The 23,957-nt window shown below is 40.8% G+C and overlaps 1 protein-coding gene across 1 annotated transcript in view; it reads right to left on the bottom strand.

Moving 5' to 3' along the window:
* Nucleotides 1-23,957, bottom strand: part of RECK (reversion inducing cysteine rich protein with kazal motifs) — a gene marked incomplete at its 5' end in the record, with an annotated part of 193,380 nt that overhangs the window by 27,451 nt on the left and 141,972 nt on the right. Inside the window, 3 exons of the mRNA XM_039355685.1 lie at nt 14,373-14,446; nt 15,462-15,672; nt 17,553-17,748. Of these exons, the coding sequence (XP_039211619.1) occupies nt 14,373-14,446; nt 15,462-15,672; nt 17,553-17,748 (481 nt within the window). The remainder of the gene's footprint in view (nt 1-14,372; nt 14,447-15,461; nt 15,673-17,552; nt 17,749-23,957) is intronic.

The following is a 23,957-nucleotide window of genomic DNA, read 5'->3' as shown; positions in this document are numbered from 1 at the left end:
CCTCAGTAGCCCCACCCAATCACCCCCTTCTTCCAGCGACAGTCTCAGGCATTACACTCCCACCCCCTTTTCCTTACTGCCGGCTGGATGGAGACTTCAGAGAGGAGTACATTAATGGTAATAGCCCCATTGTTATGGTTAGTCCTTTTGGTAATATCCACATCCAGTCCCTTTGAAGTGTACTGAAGGAAGTGAGGGCCATAAAGCCCCTTTGTTCACCCCCTTCCCTTCATCGTATGACAGAATCCAGAGAAGGCAGAAATGGGGTTTTCTATAGTTGATAGAAATTGGATTCTGACATCCTGCCCCCTTAAAAATAAGACAGATACACCTGAAAGAAAACAAAACAGGTATAAAAGTTAGTCAGGCGTGTTAGGATACTCTGTGTGAAACTTCTTTAATAGCTTCGGGGCTTTGACATAACGTTTATGGACCTACTCGTTTTGTGAGGCAGGAAGGTGTTTCCAGGCAACTAGGTACTGAGTCACTCCATGATATCTCCTAGAGTTAAGGATTTCCTTTATTTCGAAATGTTGTTCACCCTCCACCATGATTGGAGGTGGTGGGGGGGGGATTTTTGGTCGTAAAGGTGACTGACGCTCTCTTTTCAGCAAGCTGCAATGAAAAATTGGGTGTATTTGCCTGAGATTTTTGGGTAATTCTAATTCTACTGTTACTGGGGTTTATGACTCTTTTAATTGGAAAAGGCCCTATATATTTTGGTCCAAGTTTTTTACAGGGCTGTAGGGACTTTAGGTATTTTGTAGATAAGTACACCATTTCTCCTATAATGAATGGTGTAGGCTCAACCATTTTTTTTATCGGCTTGTGCTTTGTATGCCTACCTAGCTTCATCTAGTGCTTTTCTAACTATTGGCCAGGTGTTTGGTAATTGTTCCATCCATTCTTTCAGTGATGGGATTGTTGGTTCATTTGGGATTAATTCTGGCATGGGATTGAAACTTTGACTGGTGGCTATTTGAAAAGGAGTGTAGTCTGTGCTGGAGTGGACTGCATTATTGTAGGCAACTTCCACAAAAGGGAGTAAGTCCGTCTAATCGTTCTGCTGGAAATTAAGAAAACATTTCAAATATTGTTCAAGTACTGAGTTCATTTTTTCAGCCCCCCCTATTCCCTTGTGGATGATGGCTAGATGTCAGTCCCTGAGTGGTTCCTAAAAGGGATAAGAATTCCTTCCAAAATGCAGACCTAAATTGCACTCCCCTACCAGAGATGATGTGTTGGGGTGCCCCATGCAATCTGTAAATGTGCTGGATGAAAAGTTTCGCTAAGGCTTTTGCGGTGGAAATCTTTTGGCAAGGGATAAAGTGCACCTGTTTGGAAAACAAGTCCATGACCGTCCAGACCACAGTATTCCCATTGCTTTCTGGCAATTCCACTATAAAATCCATGGCTATTTCCCTCCAGGGGACTGAGGGATTTGCCACTGTTTGTAATAGTCCTGGCAATTTCCCTTGCAACCTCTTTGCAGTGGCACATTTTGGGCAACTGGCCACGTAGCTTTCTATGTCCTTTTTTATGGATGGCCACCAAAATTGCCGTTTAATTAAGTGTAAAGTTTTTACAAATCCAAAATGCCCTGCTGATTTTGTGTCATGGCAAACCTGCATGAAAGTGACTCTTTGGGTTGTTGGTATATATAACTTTTCCCCTACCCAAGGCAACCCGTCTCTCATTGTGCACACATTTTTGTTTTTCTGGAAACATTTGTCTGTTTCCAAAATTTTCTGAATTCAATTCCAGTTTGGCTGTCCAGTTGTGGTTTTAATTTAGCTTGTGTTCTTGTGGTTACTGGTGCTGCCAGTTGTGACTCTGCCATTATTGGTTTAGAGTCTGTGGTTCGTGCGCTGTTATATTGGGGCATGCAAGAGTGCATCTGCCAGGAAGTTCTTTCTCCCTGGTAAATGTTTGAGCTTAAATTGGAACTAGTGAAAATGCTGGGACCAGAGGGCTTGTTTGGGGTTGAGCTTCCTGGGCACTTTCACGGCTTCCAAATTTTTGTGATCAGTCCACACCTGGAAGAGGATTTTGTTGCCTTCCAGGAACTGTCGCCACGTGAGTAATGCCCAACATATCCCGTATGCCTCTTTCTCCCATACGGACCAGCGCTGTTCTGTTTCCGTGAGTTTCTTGGATGTATATGCACAGGGTTGCAATACCCCATCATCATTTTCTTGTAATAGAACAGCCCCCACTGCCACATCACTTGCATCCACCTGTATTATGAAGGGCTTATCCATGTCTGGGTGCCTTAGTCCTGGTTCGGCAGAAAAAAGTCTCTTTAATCTCTCAAACGCTGCTTGGCACTCCATTGTCTATGTTAATGGCTGGCTAGGTTTTACTGAGGATGCTCCCTTCATTTTTAGTAAGGGGCAAGGCTATCTGGGCAAATGAGGGGATGAATTGGCGGTAAAAGTTTGCAAAGCCCAGGAAACTTTGTAGTTGCTTTCTTGTGCGGGGTGATGCCCAATCTAATACTGCTCTGACCTTCTCTGGGTCCATTTCAAAGCCCTGGGGGGATATGCGATAACCTAGGTAGTCTATCCTTTCCTGGTGGAATTCGCATTTCAAGAGTTTGGCATATAGGTGGGCAGCTCGCAGTTTCTTTAAAACCGCTCTGATGAGGTTGACATGTTCCTCTTTTGTTTCGGTGAAGATAAGAATGTCGTCCAAGTAAACAAGGACCCCCTTAAACAGGTGCTCCCTTAGAACGTCATTGATTAATTGCATAAATACTGCAGGGCCCCCTTGTAATCCAAATGGCAAGACTTTGAATTGATAGCACCCCATGGGGCAGTTAAATGCAGTCTTCCATTCGTCCCCTTCCTTAATTCTCATGCGATAGTAAGTTTCCCTTAGGTCTAGTTTAGAAAAAAAATTCCCTTTCGAGAGGTGTGACAGCATGTCTTTCATGAGGGGCAGAGGGTATAGGTTGCTTTCACTGATTGTATTCAGGGCCCTATAATCCACATGTAAGCATAAAGAGCCATCCTTCTTCTCTCTAAAGAGGACCGGGGCAGCCACTTTAGGCTTGGCTGGCTCAATGAAACTCCTCTCTAGGTTTTTTTTAATGAATCTTTCCATTTCCTCCTTCTCCTTTGGGCTCATGGAGTATAATCTGGGCTTCGGGAGTTTTGCCCCAGGCTTGAATTCAATGGCACAGTCTGTGGTCAGTGGTGGGGGGAGCTCATCTGCCCTCTCCTCACTGAAAACTTCAGCAAGGTCTCTGTATTCCTCTGGTATTTCTGCTGGTCCCTTTTCCTCTCCCATGGATGCTTTTTCTATTCTTGATTCTAGTAGCCCCTCTTGGGATTTTAAGTCCATAGGGTCCCCCTTCGGGAATTTGATTTCTGTCATCCTCCAATTCACCCAGGGGTTCCATTTTTTTAACCATTCCATCCCTAGGATCATTGGGCATTCCATGCCTGGGGTCACCACAAATGTTATGTCCTCCTCATGTTTGCCCAGAGAGAGGTGTATTGGTAAAGTGGCTAGGGTAGCTGGCACCCTCCCTGCTATGGATCCATCTAACTGGACAAATGAGATTGGTTGTTCCAGTCTCCTCGATGGAATGCCCAGATTCCCCACTAGTGTTGGGCTAATGAGGCAGCGGGTGCAGCCAGAATCTATTAAGGCTTTCACGTTCATGGCTTCGGGCATGGGGGGAATTAATATAGTCACTGTCTTGAGGATGGGTATGATGGGTCCACTTACCAGGGGTTCACCCTCTGAGCTGTCATCTGAGGCGTCCACCGGCCCTGTGGTGTAGGCTGCAGTTCTTTCCCCCTGATGAGCAGAGGTGGGGGGTTCCACAATTTCCATCATTGTCATTGCAGTTTCTTTTGGCTTAGCTGAAGATTTTCCGGATTTGCTGATCGGGGATCTGTCTGGGTTGTGCTGGGGGGCTTTGGAGCGGCATTCTACAGCTCGATGCCCTTCTCTTCCGCACTTGAAACACCCCATTTGCTTCTTGGCTGTAGCCAATGGTTTCACTGGTTCGTGTGTCAATTCAGGCGGGGAGCAGCTCCATTGTTTTCCTCGGCGGTGTCTCTTCAATATGTCGATCTCTGCTTCCTCTGCCAAGATGTACCATTCTTCAAGTTGGTGTGGGTCCCCTCGAGGCAGGCAAGCGTCATATAGATCACAGTTTAGTCCGTCTTTGAAATGGCTAAGGAGGATGTCTTCTTGCCAGTTCAGTTTGCTGGCAATGGCCCGGAATTCTTGCGTATATTCAGCCACCGGGCGTTTGCCTTGCCTCATCGTTTTTATCCTTTCGCAGGCTTTGCGATCAGCCAGGGGGTCTTCAAATCACCTTCTCAGAGAGGACATGAAACAATTGAAGTTGTTGATCTCTGGGGCATTGGAGTCATGCAAGTTCACCACCCAATCTGCAGCCGGTACATCCAGGGCAGATTGCACGATCCGGATGCGGGTTTTGTCGCTGGGGATGTCCCACCCGTATTCCTCCATGTAGCTGAGGACTTGGGTTAGTTAGTGGTTCGGCAGGGGGTGGGGACTACTGGATCAGCAGATGTCCCCAGGGTTGCAGGTTCCACTTCCCCCTCGATGTCTCTCCCTTTGCGGCTCCAGGAGCTGGGGCGGCCGTAGGGCTCAGGATTCTCCTCTCCTAGGGAGCTGAGAGTTCTCTTCATCAGGTCAATAGCTTTCTCTAGGATCCAGTCTGAGTACGGTGCCCAGCTTTCTCCCTCTTCACTTGTGTGCAGGGATTTCTCCATCTCCGGCTTCCATTCTGGTTGCTTGGCCCCCCGTCTCAGGGTCACCTTTCTTGATTTCTTTCCCCACTCGCTTTTCTTTCCAATGCCCATTGACAAGTGAGGCTTGTGGTCCCGTGTCTCCACCACTTCTTCTCCTGAGGAATCTGACCTCTCGGATCCCGACATCTGGCAAGGTTCCAGTCGAGGCAGCGGCTCTCTTTCCGGGGAGTTTTCCCCCTTTCTTGCTCCATTGTCTGACATGGTAATTTTTTGCAAAATCCCCCAGCAAGGGTCTCCCTTCCAGGTGGATTAATTTTGCAAGTCCTGTCTAATGTAAGGACCCACCCCACTTTGCATCTTAAGAAGACAGAACTCTTGGAATAGTTCTTCCAACAGGCATCCTTTATTAAGAGAAAATGGTTGCAGGCGTTCTAGACAGGACTTGGGGTCCAAGCTCTCCCATTTAAGGTTTTAAGGGGTTTCCCAGTAGCCCCACCCAATCACCCCCTACTTCCAGCGACAGCCTCAGGCATTACACTCCCACCCCCTTTTCCTTACTGCTAGCTGGATGGACACTTCAGAGAAAACTACATGAAAGGTAATAGCTCCCTTTGTTATGATTAGGTCTTTTGGTGCTATCCACATTCAGTTCCTTTGAAATGTATTGAAGGAAGTGAGGGCATAAAGCCCCTTTGTTCACCCCCTTCACTTCCTTGTATGACAGAATCCAGAGAAGGCAGAAATAGGGTTTCTATAGTTGATAACTAGAGATGAAATATAATTGGATTCTGACACCTGCAATCATTTTCTCTTAATAAAGATGCCTGTTGGAAGAAACATTCCAAGAGTTCTGTCTTCTTAAGATGTAAAGTGAGGTGGGTCCTTACAGTGAAGTTGAGTGCAAGGACTGTTCAGTTTAGACTGCAGGCATTTGGCCTAAAATCTAGAATTCCATGAAAAAAGCCATTTTTATCGCTCAAACAAAGGTTGAAAAGACTAAACTGTGTTACAACCCATGTTACCTGGACAGAGGAAAAATGGGACAGTTATTTGGAGTGATGAGACCAAGATCTCCCTGTTTGGTAGTGATGGCAAAATATGTAAGGAGAAGAATCAGAGAAGATTTGCATCCTGATTGCATTACATGTACCGTGAAACACCCAGTCAGTGTTATGCTCTGGGGTTGTATGACATCAAAAGGTGTGGGCAGAATTTGTGTGATTAATGGGAATATACATTAATCAATACATTAATGAAATACTTGAGCCCAAACTGAAGCCTTCTGCACATGATCTTTTCCAAGACAATGAAGCATTTATATTTCAACAGGATTTAGCTTCATGTCATGTTGCTACTGTGTACAAAAAGTGGTTTCAAGATAATCATATTCCACTCCTGGCATGGCCTAGAAATAGCCCAGACCATAACCCAATTGAAAATCTATGGAGCCGACTAAAGAAACTTGTTAGTCAGAAGCGACCCAGCAATAAAACCCTGTTAATAGAAGCAATCATTCAATCTTGGTTTCACATTATAACAGCTGCAGAACTAAAGGTTCACTCCATGGGAAGATGTTGTAAGGCCGTAATTCATGGTAAAGGTTATTCAACTAAGTATTAACAGATATGATGATAATTGTTGTATATCTCATTTTTCTATTGTGATAATTTTTGTATATCTTGTTTTTTCTACATGTTTCATTTTTCTTCTTTATAATTGCTATTCTAATGGCAAATCCTTCATAAAAGTTATTGCATTACATTCTTGATTAAATTATCTTTCCACTGATATATAATTTTATGGTACTACTCCAAAAGAAAGTGGTGTTATTAGCCATTAAACCTCAAATATACACTTTTCTCAAAAGGTTTCCACAATTTTGGCCACTACTGTATACTTCTTGCATATATCTTGCCACCTGCTTTGCAGATCCACTGCAATTCTCTGCTGTTGTGGAGCTGGAGAGCTTGTCATACCACTGCTCAGATGCCCTTGCTTCCCCCAAGAATTGCACATCTTTCCTTACCTGACTTCCAGCCCCGTCCCGTTTCTCCTTCATGTTCCTCCACCGCCACGTGCAAGGAAAGAAGTTTGTAGGGGGGGGAAAGGTCAATCAATCAATTCCAACTTCTCATAAAAAAAAGATCTCGTGAAGTTGGAATTGACTGACCTTCCCCCCCCAACTTCTTGTTTCCCTGCACGTGGTGATGGAGGAGCAGGAAGGAGAAAAGGACAGTGGCAAAGGCCATGATGCGCGATGCGGCTGTGGAACAAGCCAGACGTCATGAGAGGCGGTAAAGTATACCGTAGGTTAGCAGGGCATGTGAGTCAGATCACCCCTCCCCCACCAGTTTTGCCTCATCATACAGGCACTGGCAGCTCCTCGCCTCCCAACCTTTTATCTATGGTAGAAACTAGACGGAATCAGCGGCTGTCTGTCTGTACAGGTTCTCAAGTAGAGCTTACTTGGGGGGGGGGGGGCTTACTTTCTGGGAAACAGGGTATATGGGAATTATACTGATACATTGAAAAGTGGAAGCTAAATGATTGCTATAAATATTAGTATAAAAATTAAAAGAAATTCATCAGTTTTACAAAAATATTAAACCTTCAAGTGTTGATAGTTTTAATTAAAAATAAGTGATTTGTTTATGGAGTGGCTTCATGACTTGATTAACTCGGACGACAGCTTGGAGGGCGAATACCTGGTAAGTGGATCCATCGTACCCATCCTCAAGACAGTGACTATATTAGCCCCCTCTATGCCCGAAACTGTCAAAGTGAAAGCCTTAATAGACTCTGGCTGCACCTTTTGTCTCATTAGCCTGACGCTAGTGGGGAACTTGGGCATTCTGGTGAAACAACCAATCTCATTTGGCCAGTTAGATGGGTCCATACCAGAGGGGGTGCCAGCTACCCTAGCCACTTTACCAGTCTACCTATCCCTGGAGAACCATGAGGAAGACATAACGTTTGTAGTGACCCCAGGCATGAAATGCTCTGTGATCCTAGGGCCGGAATGGTTAAAGAAATGGAACCCCTGGGTAAATTGGAGGATGGCAGAACTCAATTTCCCGAAGGAGGATCCTGCGAACTTAAAAACCCAAGGAGCCCTTCCAAACCTAGGAATGGAGAAAGCATCGATGGGAGAAGAAAAGGGGCTATCCGAAATACCAGAGGAATACTGAGACCTTGCTGAAGGTTTCAATGAGGAGCGGGCAGATGAGCTCCCCCCTCACCGATCCACAGATTGTGCCATAGTGACTCCCAAAGCCCAGACTATACTCTATGAGACCTAAGAAGAAAGAGGAAATGGAAAGATTCATAAATAAAAAACTAGAAAGGGGGTTTATTGAACCTGCCAAGCCTAAGGTAGCTGCCCCGGTCCTCTTTAGAGAGAAGGACAGCACTTTACGCTTGTGCGTGGATTACCGTGCCCTGAATGCAATTAGTGAAAGTAACCTATACCCCCTACCCCTCATGAAGGACATGTTATCCCACCTCTTGAAAGGGAGAATTTTCACTAAACTAGATCTAAGGGAAGTGTATTACTGCATTAGGATTAAGGAAGGGGATGAATGGAAAACCGTATTTAATTGCCCAATGGGGTGCTACCAATTCAAATTTTGCTGTTTGGACTACAAGGGGCCCCCACAGTATTTATGCAATTAATCAACGAGGGACTAAGGGAGCACCTATTTAAGGGGTCCTGGTTTATCTAGATGACATTCTTATCTTCACCGAATCCAAAGAGGAACATGTCAACCTAGTCAGAGCGGTTTTAAAGAAACTGCGAGCTGCCCACCTATATGCCAAATTAATGAATAGACTACCTAGGTTATTGCATATATCCCACAGGGCATTGAAATGGACCCCGAGAAGGTCAGAGCAATACTAGAATGGGCACCACCTTGCACAAGAAAGCAGTTGCAAAGTTTCCTGGGTTTCACAAATGTTTACCGCCAATTCATCTCTTTGTTCACCCAAATAGCCCTGCCCCTCATGAACTTACTAAAAACGAAGGGAGAATCCTCAATGAAACCTAGCTATCCGCTAAAATGGACAATGGAATGCCAAACAGCGTTCGAAAGATTAAAGAGACTTTTTTCTGCCAAACCCATATTGAGGCACCCAGGCACAGATAAACATTTCGTAATACACAAGTGATGTGCCAGTGGGGGCTGAACTATTAAAAGAAAAGAACAAAGGGGTATTCAACTGTGTGCGTATACGTCCAAGAAACTCACCGAAACGGAACAGCACTGGCCCGTGCGGGAAAAAGAGACATACAGGGTGCATTGGTCATTATTTACATGGCACCCAGTTCCTTGAAGGGAATAAAATCCCTTTTCAGGTCTGGATGGACTTACAAAAACCTGGAAGCCTTAAAAACACCCAGGAAGCTCACTCCCAAGCAAGCCCGCTGATCCCAGCATTTTCACTAATTCTGTTTCACACTCAAGCACTTGCCGGGGGAAGAACTGCCTGGTAGATGCACTGTCTCGCATGCCCAAATATAACAGCACGCGAGCCACCGATTCTAAACCACTCATGCCTGAACCACAACTGGCAGCGCCAGTAACCACCAAAGCCCATACTAAATTAAAGCTGCAGCTGGGTAGCCAAACCGGAATCAAATTCCGGAAAACTTTGGAAACAGTTCCAGAAAAATAGACAAAGATGGACTCCCATGGGTGGGGGATAAGCTATATATACCAACCACCCAGAGGGTCACTTTCATGCAGCTATGCCATGACACAAAATCAGCAGGGCATTTTGCATTTGTAAAAACATTACATTTAATTAAAAGACAATTTTGGTGGCCGCCCATGAAAAAGGACATAGAAGGTTACGTGGCCAGGTGCCCAATGTGCGCAACTGCTAAGAGGTTGCAAGGGAAATCGCCCAGACTGTTACAACCAGTGGCGAATCCCTCAGTCCCCTGGGAAGAAATGTCCATGAATTTTATAGTGGAATTACCAAAAGCAATGGAAACACTGTCATCTGGATGGTTACAGACCTATTTTCTAAACAGGTGCACTTTATCCCTTGCCAAAAGATTCCCACCGCAAAAACTTTAGTGAAACGTTTCGTGCAGCACATTTACAGATTGCATGGGGCACCCCAACGCATCATATCTGATAGGGGAGTGCAATTTACATCAGCATTTTGGAAGGAATTTTTATCCATTAGGAACCACTCAGAGACTGTCATCTAGTCATCATCCTCAAGGGAATGGTCAATCAGAATGTTTTAATTCAGTACTTGAACAATACTTAAGATGCTTTATTAATTTCCATAAAAAAATTGGACAGACCTACTCCCTTTCGCAGAAGTCACCTACAATAACACATTCCACTCCAGCACAGGCTACACTCCTTTTCAAATAGCCACCAGTCAAAGTTTCAACCCCATGCCAGAACTAATCCCAAATGAACCAGCAATCCCATTACTGAATGACTGGATAGCACAATTACAAAATACCTGGCCAATAGGTAGAAAAGCCTTAGACGAAGCTAGGCAAGCATACAAAGCACAAGGAGATAAAAAGTGAGTCGAACCCACACCATTCACTGTAGGAGAAGTGGTATATTTGTCTACAAAATACCTAAAATCCCTACAGCCCTGTAAAAATCTGGCCCAAAATATATAGGACCTTTTCCAGTTAAAAGAATCATAAACCCAGTAACAGTAGAATTGTTGTTGTTGTTAATTCCGAAGTCATATCTGACCCATCGCGACCCCATGGACAACATTCCTCCAGGTCTTCCTGTCCTCTATCATCTTCTGGAGTCCATTTAAGTTCACACCTACTGCTTCAGTGACTCCATCCAGCCATGTCATTCTCTGTCGTCCCATTCTTTTATTGCCCTTAATCTTTCCCAGCATTAGGCCCTTCTCCAGTGAGTCCTTCCTTCTCATTAGGTGGCCAAAGTATTTGAGTTTCAACTTCAGGATCTGGCCTTCTAAAGAGCAGTCGGGATTGATCTCTTCTAGGACTGACCGATTTGAATGCCTTGCAGTCCAAGGAACTCGCAGGAGTCTTCTCCAGCACCATAGTTCAAAGGCCAACAGTAGAATTAGAACTACCCAAAAATCTCAATACACCCAATTTTTCACTGCAGCTTTCTGTAAAGAGAACAACAGTCACCCTTACAGCCAAAAATTCCCCCACCACCACCTCCAATCATGGTTGAAGGAGAACAACACTTTGAGATAAAAGAAATTCTAGACTCTAGGAAGTATCACGCGGCAATTCAATACCTAGTAGCATGAAAACACCTTCCCTCCTCACAAAACAAGCGTGTCCATAAACGTCACGTCAGAGTACCTAAACTGCTAAAGAAGTTTCATACAGAATATCCCAACAAACCAGACAAACCTCTATACCTGTTTTGTTTTCTCTACAGGTGGATCTCTCTTATTTTTAAGGGGGGCAGGATGTCAGAATCCCATTGTATTTCATTTCCATCTATCTCCTCTGATCTAAAATCAAATCTCACCTTTCCCTGGATTCTGCTATACTTCCAAGGGGGAAGGGGGATATGCATGCAGGTTTATTGCTTTCACTTCTCCTCTATTTGCTACAATGTAACCTTTTGTTTATTGACTCCATGTCTGCTATCTATTACAGTGTAACAAATTGCCTCTTGCATTATGCATTTCTCTGAACCTTCTTCTCCCTAACCAGCCAGCTCGGAAAAGGGGGGAGGGGGAGAAGTACAAACCTCCGGGACCTGATTTATTTCTCCATTCTCAAAAGGAGGTGTGACGAGCTGTGGAACATCGCACTACAAATGGAGCCGGATTGATGTTATCTCCCCTTTCCCACAATGCACAACACCTGGGGATTGGCCAGTCTGAATCATCTGGATGAACTGTGAGGGGGGGTTGCTTGGAGACACTTTAAAATATCTGTAAAGGAATAACTCAGATCCTGTCTATTATACCTACTACCACCTACTCTTAATAAAAGTTCCTGTTGGAAAAAATTGTTTCCAAGAGTTCTGCTTTCTTAAGATGTGGGATTGAAGTGGGTTCTTACATAATTGGACCAACTGTTGTCACCTTCTCAGCAAGCTGCCTGGCGATAGTCTTGTAGCCCATTCCAGCCTTGTGCGGGTCTACAATCTTGTCCCTGACATCCATGGACAGCTCTTTGTTCTTGGCAATGGTGGAGAGTTTGGAATCTGATTGATTGCTTCTATGGACATGTGACTTTTATACAGGTAGCAAGCTGATATTAGAAGCACTCCCTTTAAGAGAGTGTTCCTAATATCAGCTTGTTACCTGTGCAAAAGACACCTGGGAGCCAGAAATCTTGCTGATTGATAGGGGATCAAATACTTATTTCAATCATTAAAATGCAAATCAATTTATAACTTTTCTGAAATGTGTTTTTCTGGATTTTTGTTGTTATTCTGTCTCTCACTGTTAAGATAAATGTCAACAGCAAGCAGAAGATGTCAAAGGTCAGCTGGGATCAACAGACGCGACAGAATGCAGGGCAGTAGGGATGCAGGGCAGAATTCTTGATGACAAGGGTAGAGACAAATGGAGGTGAAGGTGGCAGGGCAGAAAAAATGTGAGATAATGATGAGGCAATCCTGGCCCAACAACTGCAACCAGTTATTATTTAATGATGCAGTGCCATGATGTTTCTGTCATTGTTTAGTGATAGAAATTCCAGTCCCAGTTAGGATTGGTAAGCAAGGACTACTTTACATTCTTCTCAGGGCTTGCAAGTCAAGTTTATAACCCCCCCCCACACACACACACACAATCCTTTTTGTATTATTGTATTGCTTATTTATTAATATTTATTTGAATTTCATTTTAAAAGTTATGCTATTCTGATTGATAATTAAAATTCTTTTTCTTTCTTGTTGAAGATATGTATCCTGAGCAAGTTTCTCAGTATTTTCTGTTTTCAATATTGTTTTTAGTAAAAATTCTTCCTATATATTTCTCCTAAATATTCTAATATTCTCAATTCATCTTTGGAGATTTTTCATATTAATTTCCTTTATGCCATTTAATGATTGCAATAATGTCTTTTAGTTTCTATCACAAATAATTATATGAAAAAAGAATAACTATTTAAAGGGCAAGCAGAAGAGTCAGAAAATTGGATGGAATTAATAAGATCTTGAAAAACAGAGATGAAAGGTAATGTAAAAGGTGATATATGAATATAGTTCAGGAAAATGTCCAGCCCCACATACCTGGCCAGGATGAAGAATTACAAGGATTTCAGTTATCTTTACCATTAGTGTTGGGAAATCTAATCACAGACTCCTGAAAACTGCAAAAATAATTTCCAACCCTTATTTATTAGTGAGTTAAGATGTTATATTTATTAGTATATTATGATGAAATCCCTCAGAATATTTTTGAATAATTTCTTCCCATGTTTCTTGCCATCTATAAGTTGCCATTGATGAAATAAACTGGACTCCTCTATTTCATGTTGTCTATTTCTAATGTTCCTTATATTAGTTTCCTTAGACTCTCCATAATCTCTCACAGGATGGATGGTTTGCTAGTCTAGAATAGAATAGAGAGGTGCTGGTACCAGACTATTTAGCTCTTCTTTTGTCTTATGTTTTTTAATTTTCTTGCCTGATACTTCTGAAACCCACACTTCTGGTTAAATAGAACCAATTAGTTAGCTGTTTTCCAGTGGCAAGGCAGCATTTATGTATTTTATTATTTTATTAATCAATTTTGTACAGCCCCCTCATTTCCCCAAAGGTGACAGCAGTGTAGTGCACAACAATAAATAAAACACCCAATATAATACTTATAAAAATATTTTAAACCCACAAATAATATAAAAACAAAAATACTAACCATGGGCAAAGGGGAGATAAAAATATCTGCCTCAGCAATGGAATCATAGACAACTGTCCAGTTTCATAGAAGCCTTAGGTCTGGCAGCATAAAGATGTGAAGCCAATCTAAATTCAGGGGGAAGAAGGGTGGTGGCCATAGCAAAGAAGATACATGTCATGGGATCCACCAAATTTAAGTCCTTAGCTCATGGCACTTGCAACATGCCTTCTTTGTGAGATCTAATGGGGAAGGCTAACGTATCTGGGGAGAGGTGGTCCCCTTCATGCATGTAGCAATAGCACTTAGACTTATATACTGCTTCACAGTGCTTCACAGCCCTCTCTAAGCGGTTTATAGTCAGCCTATTGCCCCCAACAATCTGGGTCCTCATTTTACCGACCTCAGAAGGATGGAAGTCTGAGTCAACCTTGAGCCAGTGACACTTGAACTGCCGAACTGCAGGCAGCATGCAGGCAGCAGAAGTAGCCTGTAACATTGCATTCTAAACACTGCACTACCACGGCTCATGATGTAGATAGTAATTTGTTAAGTGCAATCTATATTTATTTTAGATCACAGATACTAACTACAGTCCAGAAAAAATTGCGACAATTTGTGCCACCTGAGCTTGCCTTATGTCACTACAAGGAAGATCATTTACTATCCATAAATGATTGTTTGTTTTCTATTCTTATTCCCCCGTGCTCAATTATAAATTCTATTGAATATCTGCAAGTCCAGAATAGATGGCCATTCCCAATGATTTAACATTTTAATAATAAAAAAATGATGCTTACTTACCTTGGCAAAAGTATCCAATTTTTCTTTGTCATATAAGACCCTCAGTATTCCTGCATACAAAGGACAACAAGCTCCTGCACAATAAAAAGATAGCAAACACCCAAAGACTGATTGAAATGTACAAAAAAAGACCTCTATGAATGTTATGATAGTTAAAAATCCTAGAGGAATGTAAGAACATGTTTCATCTTTACTGAAAAACACACAGTATTTAAATAAGCTCTTTTTTATTATTATTAGCATTATTAATTCAACTTTATGTAAGCTTTCATGTTCCTGATTCATCCTCTACTACAGACTCATATACTTTTCTTCCATAATAATCCTGTTTACAATTGTACCTAATGTAGAATGTAGAACATTAGCTTCTATGGAATCCTATTTATCATCAATAATCATAGATCATCATCATGAGAAAATCTATTAAAGTCCAAAATAGAGGGAGGGTAGACAGTGAAATTTGTCCAAGAATAAATTTACAGTTGACATATGTACTGTACTACTAGAGTTACAAACGAATAACCAATTTTTCACTGTGGCCTTTGTAATTTACACTGATAATAAAGTAATCAGTTAAATACTTGGGGAAGAGATGGTATCTATGGGCAACCAAACAAAAGACATCATTTGAGGAGTAATACAACATATTACTGAAATTGCCATTGCTCAAATAGGAGAAAGATGGAGACAGCTGGTACTTAGTTGGTAGCACAAATATATGACTGAAACAACTGACTGAGAAATATTGAGCAAAGAACAGTTTGTCCTTGTTTTAACAAAATTTCTATCACTGATAAAAAAAACCTCCAAAATTCAGAATGTATATTATTTCCAACTGGCTGGTCAGTTTTAATGGGAAATGAGAGAAAGCTCAGTTCCGGAATTGCAAAAAAAATACTGCAAAGAAACAAAATCCCCTCAGTGTGAGTCAAGAGACCATAATGAAGAATCATTTTATGTATGCAAAAATCTAAAATTGTATCATTTCTCAAGATGATCCCAAGCATTTCTCAAGATGATCCCAATATTTTATGAGTATCATTTAAATGTTATAAAATATCAATCAAATATTAATGTCAGAATTTTCACCTGGTGGGATAACTGGCTTGTATCCTGTGGCTGAAAGACGGGAACATGTAACAGATACACATTCTCCATGATAACTGTAGTCAGAAAGGACTCCTACAGCTTGACAAGGTCCATTGTAATCAACAGCCACACGATCAGAAAAAGCAGCACAGATGTTGCTATACGTTTCTCCGTTATGGCCACATACCAAATCTATTGAGTTGCAAAAAGACTGAAAGAAATAGATAGATAGATAGATAGATAGATAGATAGATAGATAGATAGATAGATAGATAGATATCAGAAAGAAATTTGCAGTTATTTCCAAAATCAGAGGAGAATATAATTCCCCAAACTGTGTGCAAAAAGAGTAATGAGTTTTCAGTGTTTACATTATCCAGTATCCAGTAAAACAGAAATGAATATACAAGGCAGAAACAAATGCAATTTTAAACTATAAAATAAAAGAGAAGGGGAAAACTCGTAGTCTCCTGGGTTCTAAGCCAATATCTTAACTGCTATACCAAATAGATGTGTTTTTTCTAAGGTTACTTTTAAATTATTGCTTGACCAATTCAACAACTTTGAAAACCTAACATTATGATGTTTGGCCATAAAAATTATATTGTGTTTTAGATGCTTCTATAAAATCTTAAGATTATTCAGAGATATGTCAATTTTTTTATATTCTATTTGTTTAAAATCCAACTTTCATTTCCACAGTATCACAGGAAAACCATTGCCTGATGATTCTGATATTGGTAGACATAATATCTGAATATTTTCCCCAAAGCCTTCACTGCTAGTCTACGAAGTATTAGTCTATGGTATATTACAAAATCTCCAAGCTTTAAAAGAATACCTTCTAATTGAAATATTGCATCATTTGTCTTTGTATATATTTAACGTAGTAGGTTTGTCTCTAAAGGACAGTTAGAGTAACAGGAGAATCACTTTTTGTTGATTGTTGCTAGTCCTCCCCTATTATTATCAAGTCTTCTTTACTCTGCCACTTCTTATTTAGTTTTAACAAATGGTATACAGTTTTATCATTTAAAATGCCTTTTTATTAAACAAATTCAGAAATAAAAATATAATGTTGAGCTGAGATATTAATTACACTTCATAAAATACTTAAATGTTGTATGCAATAAAGGCTTATTTATAGATTTGTACTGAAAATTGATTCAGAAACTGAATAAAAAAATTGTTTGATTATATTGATACATATTTAAACAGGCAATTAAAATCAAACAATATGAATACTAATGGAAGATAAATATCAGATTTACTGCTGTTTCTCTATAAAAACTGTTAGGATTGTGTGCTTGTATTAAAAGTTATATATAATTCATTATTTGGAGGCATACCAGACTAAGCTATGAAGGTAGGCATCAATGTTAAAAATAACTTTTTATTTTTTAAAAAAGACATTTATTTATTTTATTAAATTTATATGCCGCCCATCTAGCTCTAACACAATTTCGGGCAGTTTACAATCTGATAAAACAATATTACAAAAGATTAAAGTACTAGCACAATAAATATAACATTAACATTATATTAGATATTGAATTTAATGTAATCTGGAAAGTGTGTATTGCAATTTTGCTTATAGACTTTAAAGTATTAAACTGACTTTAAAGTATTAAACTCAGTTTAGGCAGAAACTCTTATTGTTTATTCTGATTAATGATTCTAATCAAATTGGGTGTCTTTTTTAATTATTCACTATCATTTTGATTTTAATTATATTTTTAAACTGCTAAATTGATATGACAACTTTTTAACTAGTATTGTTACTTTGAAAATTCTCATTTAATTTTATAAAGCTTGTAGATTCCTTTTCTATTTCTTCATTTTCTTCTTGGCTGCACTTTTAAATTCTATCAAACAAAATAAAATAGTAAAGAAAATCCTCATATAGACTGTACAGAATTATTCATAGGGATTTCCAAGATTAGCCCAAGTAATGTTAAATCAATACCTATAAAAAGAAATGCCTTTTTTGCAGTTTATACTTTCTTAAATAGCATAAAGAGAAAAATTAGAATTAGATAGGAAGAACAACAGAATTTAAGAAAAAAAGTAGTTTGTTATATTACTGCATACCTGACATGGGCCTTTGTATGATATAATTTTTCCTTTTTGATGCAGAGCACAGAGATTATTATATTCTATATTGTCTGTGTCACAAACAGGATCTTGCAACTGGTCACCACAACTGAATTGTCTTGGCACACATTCATATTGGTTACAACCATAGTTCTCAAAACTTGTTAAACAAACCTGTGGCTTTGGTAAACATCTGGGAAAATATTTTCAAGTATTTATTCCAAAAGAAAAACAAAAGCAATAGAAATAGAAATATTATAATAAAGAAACTACTATATATTCTGCTCTGTCTTTAAAAAGTTGTAAACAATCATATGTAATAAATATAATAAATATTTCTGGTCATAAGCATCAAATACAGAATGGATACAAATGTGTTATAAAAGGGCTATCTTATTTATGAAATCTGCAATGCTCACTAGTTGTCACAAGGGACAGGAGATAATTAATTAATTAATCCAGTTGTACAATATTTTAAAACCCTGCCTCACCACTAGGTCAGGTAAAAGCCACCTTCTACTCTTCCTAGAATCTTCTATCAAAAGGGAAGTCTTCTTCCAGAAGCCACCAGTTAGGCAACTTTACCACATTAAATTTACTACTTGTAGCCCATACAAAGTAGATTCTAACTAAAAACTTTCCAAACAGAAAGAGCAATTCAGCAATAAATCTACTCATCCAAAGAGATCCACTTCACTGTAAGCATTCAGTCAGAAGCTAGCAGCCATCTCCCTGCACTACTTTAATTTGGAGTATTGTTCCAAATAGGGCAGTAATGGCGAACCTTTTAGAAACCGAGTGCCCAAACTGCAACCCAAGACCTACTTATATATTCCCGGATGCCGGGTGGGCATGGGCCATTGGGTAGCCACAGCAGATTGGGTAGACAGGGCCGAGGTGGGCATGGCCAATTTGATGTTGCTCATGGGGAGGGACACCTGTGGGGGCCAGGCAGGGTTGGGGGAGATCCAAGGGGTCTCTGGCAGGTGGGACGGTGGGCAAAAGGCTCATCCTGCAGGGTGAGGCGAGGCAAAGGGCAAGGCAGGGGTGCAATTGCCGCAGGGCAAGGCAAGGCAAGGCAAGGCAGGAGGCAGGGCAACTACTGCCTGACACTATCAGCCCCCACACACAGCAAGTGCAGGGGGGCCAACTGTGTCCATCAGAAGCCACACCCTGCCAGCCCCTCCGTTTTGGCACAATGTGGCTGTTTGCTGCCGGCTGCAGCCATTTGCCGCCTCACATGTCGCACCCAATGCTGCTGCCATGAGGCCGCGGAACAAGTCCGGCAGAGGTAAGGAACCAGTATACTGGTTTCTTACTGCTGCCCGGCTTGTTCCGCGGCCTCATAGCAGTGGCACGGGGCAGAGGCAGCAAATGGCTGGTTTCAATATGACGTGGCTGTTTGCCACTGGCTGCAGCCATTTGCTATCTTGCGCACCGCACTCAATGCTGCTGACATGAGGCCATGGAACCAGCCAGGTGGCTTGTTCCACAGCCTCATGGCAGAGGCATTGGGCAGGAGGTGGCAAACAGCCGGTTTTGGCATGGCTCAGCTATTTGCCACCTCGTGTATTGCACCCAATGCTGCTGCAATGCGGCTCGGCTGAAAGCGGCCATGGAACAAGTGGGGCAGGTTTCCCCCTCACCTGCCCATTCAGCTACAGCTTTGGTGGCTCTGTAGGCAGAGCTGCAAAGTTCTCTTCTCTGACACAGCAGCTCTGTCTACAGAACCACCAAAGCAGCAGGTGGAGTGCCGGAGGCTCGGGGAGGGAGGGCACTGAAGAGGGCGATCGGACCATTGGCAAGAGCAATGCGTCTGAGTGGAAAGCAGCCTTGGAACAAGTGGGGCAGATAAGGAAAGAAATCCTCGCTTCCCCCAGAAATTGCCTTTCTTTCTTTACCTGACTTCCAGCCCCGTGTGCAAGGAAACAAAGGAAGATTTTTTTGGGGGGGGGAGTCAATCAATCAATTCCAACTTTGCAGTCTTTCATTGCCCCACTTGTTCTGAGGCTGTTTTCCACTCAGACGTGTTGCTCTTGCCAATGGCCCGACCGCCCACTTCAGTGCCCTCCATCCCCAAGCCTCTGGCACCCCACCTGCTGCTTTAGTCAGCCTGCCAGCCCCCACCTCAACATCCTGCCCACCGCCACTCAGCACAGCCATCCCGGGGCTGCAGGGGCTGGACTGGCATGGGAAGGGCACTATCGGTTAAAAAAAAAGTTCCATCAGACTTTCTAACTTGTTGAGATCTCGCGAAAAGCTAGAAAATCTGATGGAACTTTTTTTTTTTACCGATAGTCCCATAAACACGCGGTGAAGGCTGAGAAGCGAACAGAGAAATGGAATGCAGCTGAAAGGCAGGTTAATAAAAAAAATGCTTGGGGAGGTGGGGTGGGTGCAGCAACCTTACCCTGATGCAGATGGCAGATGGGACTGAAAGCCTACGACTGGGGTGATGGCGATGGCACGCATGCCCACAGAGAGGGCTTTGTGTGCCGCCGGTGGCATGCATGCCATAGGTTCGCCACCATGGAAGTAGAGTATTGGATCCACCAACCCAAATGGGATCTTCTGTTTCTAAGATTTTAATATATTTCTATTCCTGCCTTTTTGTAATCATAGCAATAACAAGGATTCCAGAATAAAGAAACCAGTATTGATTTGACACCAGCAGACCAAAACACTGATCCATTGCCCTTAATCATTAGCTAAATTTCCCATTTCCCTTAGTTATTCTTGGGGGGGGGAAGTGGGGTTTTGGAATATCAACTGTTTTGATAATATTTATTTATGAGCTGCCTCACTCATACAAACAACTCTAGGCAATTTAGAACATAATCTAAAGAAACAAGTTGAAAATAGTAATAGCATATACCATACCATACCACAATAAAACACATACATCCCTGGTTTATAATGTTTCCTTCCAGGGAAGATTGAGGAATAAAATTCCAGCATGAGGATGGAATAAAAGAGCACCTTATCCCATGACCTTCTGAAAGAGCCATGATGTAAGGCTCCACAAACAAAAATAAGATGAAGGGGCTTTAGATATCCCTTAAGGCAAAAAAGGAATAAAAAACATCTTCAAGTTCCAATATAATTTGAACTAATGCAATCAAGGACAGAATTGAAAAAGTGCAGATTATGCAAAGAGGCAGAAGAAACAGTAGGTTATATACTGAGATCATGCAAGATAATCATACAAACTGATTTTAAATAATAATATAACATTGTTGCCAAAATGATCACTGGAACATCTGTAAAAATTATCATGTCCCAATAATGAAAAATTGGTTGAACCACAGAATTGAGATAGTAGTTGAAACTGAACAGATTAAAATATTGTGGGATTTCTGAATACAAACTGATAACGTTAGTCCATAACATACCAGTTTTAACTGTTTAACTTCTTTAAAAGAAGAAAGTGTGGATAACTGATTTGGCAATATCAGGAGATAGTAGAATAGAGAAGATCAGAAAGTATAAGGATCTGAAAATTGAAGATTCTTTTTATATAATATGTTATTAGTTTTCTAATTTTACAATTAAACATTTAAAAAGCAATGTGGTGGCTGAGTAGTCAATAATTCAATAACATACATAAGTCTTTAGCACAATCTCAAGTTACAGCATCAAATATTTTCTGTCTTTTTCCCTTAATATCTACTATCTCATATTGAGCTAATATATTTTTTGTTGTTATCTACTAAGTAAAACCATCTTTGTTACATTTATCAATAATTTTTAGCTTATACATATCTTAAATGTGTTTGCATTCAATTCTTATATACAATCAATGTCCTGTTACTGCTTTTTTCCCCAGGCTTTAATTTCCCCTCAATATTCAGGTTAACATTTGGTATATTATAATTTCCAAGCTTTAAGTGACCAGAGTTTCCCTTATCTCACCTTCTACATTTCCCCCTTTTTATAGCAAAATCTAAAATTCTAAATATACATCTTGTCTATTTGCATATAATCTTATTCTATTTTCTAAAAGCTATTTTTCACCATATTAAACCAAAAGTCTATTAATTTTATTACACATCTCACCTATTCAATTATTTTACTTTATTTTCTAAAAAATATCTATTTTCCACCATATTCAACCCATTAATCAATAGTACCAAATCCCCTCTACTAGATCAAAACCCTAGTTTTTTTCAGCCTTACTCTGGCTTTTTTCCTTTGCCAACTAACCTTCCATGTCAATACATTTGAATCCTCAAACAGTTCTCCCTATTATATAATAATGATGATGATGATGATAATGATGATGATGTTGGAAGGGACCTTGGAGGTAATCAAGTCTAACCCCCTCCTCAGGCAGGTAACTCTATACGATTTCGGACAAATGGCTGTCCAGTTTCTTCTTAAAAACTTCCAATGTTGGAGCATTCACTGCTTCTAGAGGCAGGTTGTTCCGCTGGTTAACTGTTCTAACTGTCAGGAAGTTTCTCTGTTCTAGGCTGCTTCTCTCCTTGATTAGTTTTCCTCCGTTGCTTCTTGTCCTGCCTTCAGGTGCTCTGGAAAATAGCTAGACTCCCTCTTCTTTGTGGCAGCCCCTAAGATATTGGAACACTGCTATCATGTCCCCCCTCATCCTTCTCTTCATTAAACTAGACATACCCAATTCTAGCAACCTTCCTTATGTTTTAGCCAGTCCCCTAATCATCTTTGTTGCTCTTTCTGTACTCTTTCTAGAGTCTCAACATCTTTTTTACATCGTGGTGATCAAAACTGCATGCAGTATTCCAAGTGTGGCCTTACCAAGGCATTGTACAGTAGTATTAATACTCCGTGTGATCTTGATTCTATCCCTCTGTTAATGCACTGTGTTGGTTTTTTTGGCAGCTGCAGCATATTGCTGGTTCATATTTAAGTGACTGTCCACTAGGACTCCGAGATCCCTCTCACAGTTACTACTATTGAGCAAGGTATCCCCTATATTATACCGGTACATTTGGTTTTTCTTGCCTAAATGTAGAACCTTACTTTTTTCACCATTGAATTTCATTTTGTTAGATAGCGCCCAGTGTTCAAATCTGTCCAGATCCTCCTGTCTATTCCTGCCAGCTTGGTATTGTCTGCAAATTTGATGAGTTCCCCATCTATCCCCTCGTCCAAATAGTTGATGAAGATGTTGAAGAGCACTGGGCCCAGATCAGAGCCCTGGGGCACCCCACTACACACTTCCCTCCAAGTAAATGTGGTTCCATTGAGGACCACATGCTGAGTACGGCCAGTCAGCCAGCTACGGATCCACCTGATGGTGATGCTGTCTAACCCACATTTTTCTATCTTATCAAGCAGTAGGTGGTGATCTACTTTGTCAAATGGCTTACTGAAGTCCAAGTAAATTATATCCACAACATTCCTCTGGTCCACTAATTTTGTCATTTGGTCAAAGAATGCAATAAGATTTGTCTGGCATGATCTCTTTTTGACAAACCCATGTTAGCTTTTAGTAATGACTTTGTTTGCCTGTAGGTGTTCGCTGATTCGTTGTTTGATTATCTTTTCCAGATATTGAGGTCAGGTTGATAGGTCTATAATTTCCTGGATCCATTTTTTTTCTTTTGAAAATGGTAACTACATCAGCTCTTTTCCAGTCCTCTGGTAGTTCTCCTGTGCTCCAGGATCTTTGAAAAATATAGTTCAGTGGTTCTGAGATCACATCTGCCAGTTCCTTGAGAACCCTGGGGTATAATCCATCTGGTCCTGGTGATTTGAACTCGTTTAGGTTGGACAGGTGCTCACTTACCATTTTTTTGCCTATCTTAATTTGTGTTTCTATTCCGTTTTTTTATGGCACTATTTTTGATAGGCTGGTCTGTTTTTTTCCCTTTGTGTAAAGAAAGATGCGAAAAACAAGTTAAATAGTTCTGCTTTCTCCCTGTTGCTTATCACCTTCTTGCCATTTTCACCCACTAATGGACCAATCATTTCCTTCACTTATTTCTTGTTTTTTACATGTTGAAAGAAGCTTTTTCTATTATTTTTGATTTTGATTGCAAGCCTTAGTTCATTCTGAGCCTTAGCTTTCCTCACTTCATCTTTGTAGGCTTGGGCTATTTGCTGATATTCTGACTTAATTATGTGCCCCTCTTTCCACTTTCTATACTTGTCCTTTTTATCTTTCAATTTGTCAGAGAGTTCTTTATGCATCCATGCTGGTTTCTTTTGAGAACTGTTATTTTTCCTTTTTGTTGGTATTGTGCTAGACTGGGCTTTTAATATTTCACTTTTTCAAAATTTCCCAAGCTTCTTGAGTTGTTTTCCCCTGGAGAGTCTCATCCATGGAATCCTTCCCAACCCTCTCTAAGTTTATTGAAATTAGCTCTCTTGAAGTCCAAGACTCTAGGTGTACTGTGTTCTATTACTTGTGCTTCCATAATG

This window comes from Crotalus tigris, unplaced genomic scaffold (genome assembly GCF_016545835.1).
Source record: "Crotalus tigris isolate CLP2741 ecotype Arizona unplaced genomic scaffold, ASM1654583v1 scf7180000018730.549990, whole genome shotgun sequence".
Taxonomy (NCBI): domain Eukaryota; kingdom Metazoa; phylum Chordata; class Lepidosauria; order Squamata; family Viperidae; genus Crotalus; species Crotalus tigris.
Note: the sequence above shows the minus strand (reverse complement) of the source record. Positions and strands in the feature narration are given on the sequence as shown.